A 1,809-nucleotide genomic window follows, 5' to 3' on the forward strand; every position below is an offset into this window, starting at 1 on the left:
CCATTGTTATTAAGATTTATTCGATCTATACTTGTTTCTTTTTCTAAGACTTCCTTTTTTACAAAGATATTCATTAAGTCAACAAGCAAACAAGTAAGATCAGTATACAAATACGGAGCTAATGGTGCATCATTTTGATATTTCTCCAAAAATGGTTCAATTAGTTTTGACACATAACAGAAAAAAGCCAACCTAACTGGCATGCATTTATCATTCAATCCTTCTACAACAACTTTGTAACTGTAAGAAAGGATTTCTTTTTTGTCTCTTTCCAAACTTTCCTTGTATTTCCTTAAATATGGCAGCATTTCTAGTGCTCTTTCTGTAACTTTTGAATTATTTAACCATCTTACTGGACAAAATTTTAAAGGCATCAATGAACTACCTGAATAATATAAGAAATCACTTTTCCGAGCAGGACTATCTTTAAACAAATTATAAAGTGCTCTTAGAAATGTTACTACATTCCATTTTACAGCATAAAAAGAAGTTTTGAAAGCATTGTTAATAACATGCAAACCACAAGTTCCCATAAATAACACAACAGGATCATCTTCATCATGAGATTGAAATAAATCTATCTGTAGATCTTTAAAGAATTTGATATTAACATTTGGACCATCCATTGAAATTTGAAGTAATTTTTTCAAATTTAAATCTTTTAGTTCTGCTTTGAAAGCTTGAATTAAATCGTGAGGTGTAGCATGTCCTAAAAATGCAGAACTATAATAATGAGTAGCTACCTCATTTTTATTTGTACACCAAAAGCGAATTGCTATATCCATTTGCTGCTTCTGAGAATATTTATTTAAGCTCTCATCAAAATAAACTACAAAACAATCACAGTGATTGATTCTTTGCTTTAGCTTCTCATGAAAATATATTGCTAAACCATAAACAATCATATATGATATCTTAGTACGACCAAGCTCCATGGCTGATACAATTTTGCTGTCCGGAAACATTTTGGAAAAAATCTGCACTGCCTTGCCAGCAGAAGAGATAGACAAATGATTCCTTACAGTAAAAAGACACCAAATAATCTCGGCTCGATTAACATCATCTTTCAATAAATATTTATCAAGTCCATGGTATGACGTAGTAGCAGAAGCGAATAGTTTTTCTTGATTAGAAGCTGGCAACTTCTTCATTGTATTAGAAGTAGGTTCTCTGGATACTGAAATGTCGTTTGCCGAGACAAAAATTTCATTTGGCTCATCTTCATTCCTTGAAGTATTCTTTCCAATCAAAGAATTGGGACCTATATCAAGTTCCTAGACATACAAATAATGCTCTCATCACTACTCAACGAATTTTTGTCTAACGAAATATAAGATTGTCTCTCGTCCGACAATATCGAAATACATAGATCAAATATGCAAGTAATTTTAATGATTGACTACGGTTTTTAACATAGATCCTTTAAGATATAAAATCAATTAGAAATTAAAGAGGTCGTTTAGGACCGGGCATAGGTGTAAGTAGCCAGTTAAATTAAATTATTAAGTGAATTCATATACCATATTCTTTCTAACTTATCCTGGCGCACAGGATTAGTCCTAATCCTAAACGACCTCTTTAATTTCTAATTGATTTTAATGATTGAGTTTCCCCGTTTTATGATTACCTTGAATGCTATTAGAGGGGAGGGACCGATTGTTAAATCAAAACATCCTCAAAAATCTTAACAAATTTGTCCATTACATATCATTTTAAAATACACTTAGCAAATGTAATTACCATACTTACTTTAGAATGTGAAGTAAATAAGCGAATTCCGTAAGATTCTCTCTTAGCTGCAGCTTTTTT

The 1,809-nt window shown here is 31.5% G+C and overlaps 1 protein-coding gene across 1 annotated transcript; it reads right to left on the bottom strand.

Annotated features, from left to right (window-relative positions):
• Positions 1-17: 17 nt before the first annotated feature.
• On the bottom strand, positions 18-1,803 carry LOC105559211 (the record flags this gene model as incomplete). The annotated part of the gene is made up of 1 exon (XM_012007326.1): positions 18-1,803. A coding segment is annotated over exon 1 (1,134 nt), but the record flags the coding sequence as incomplete, so codon positions are not given.
• Positions 1,804-1,809: the final 6 nt, after the last annotated feature.

Source organism: Vollenhovia emeryi, unplaced genomic scaffold (assembly GCF_000949405.1).
Source record: "Vollenhovia emeryi isolate VEMERY1.0 unplaced genomic scaffold, V.emery_V1.0 DF946821.1, whole genome shotgun sequence".
Lineage (NCBI taxonomy): Eukaryota > Metazoa > Arthropoda > Insecta > Hymenoptera > Formicidae > Vollenhovia > Vollenhovia emeryi.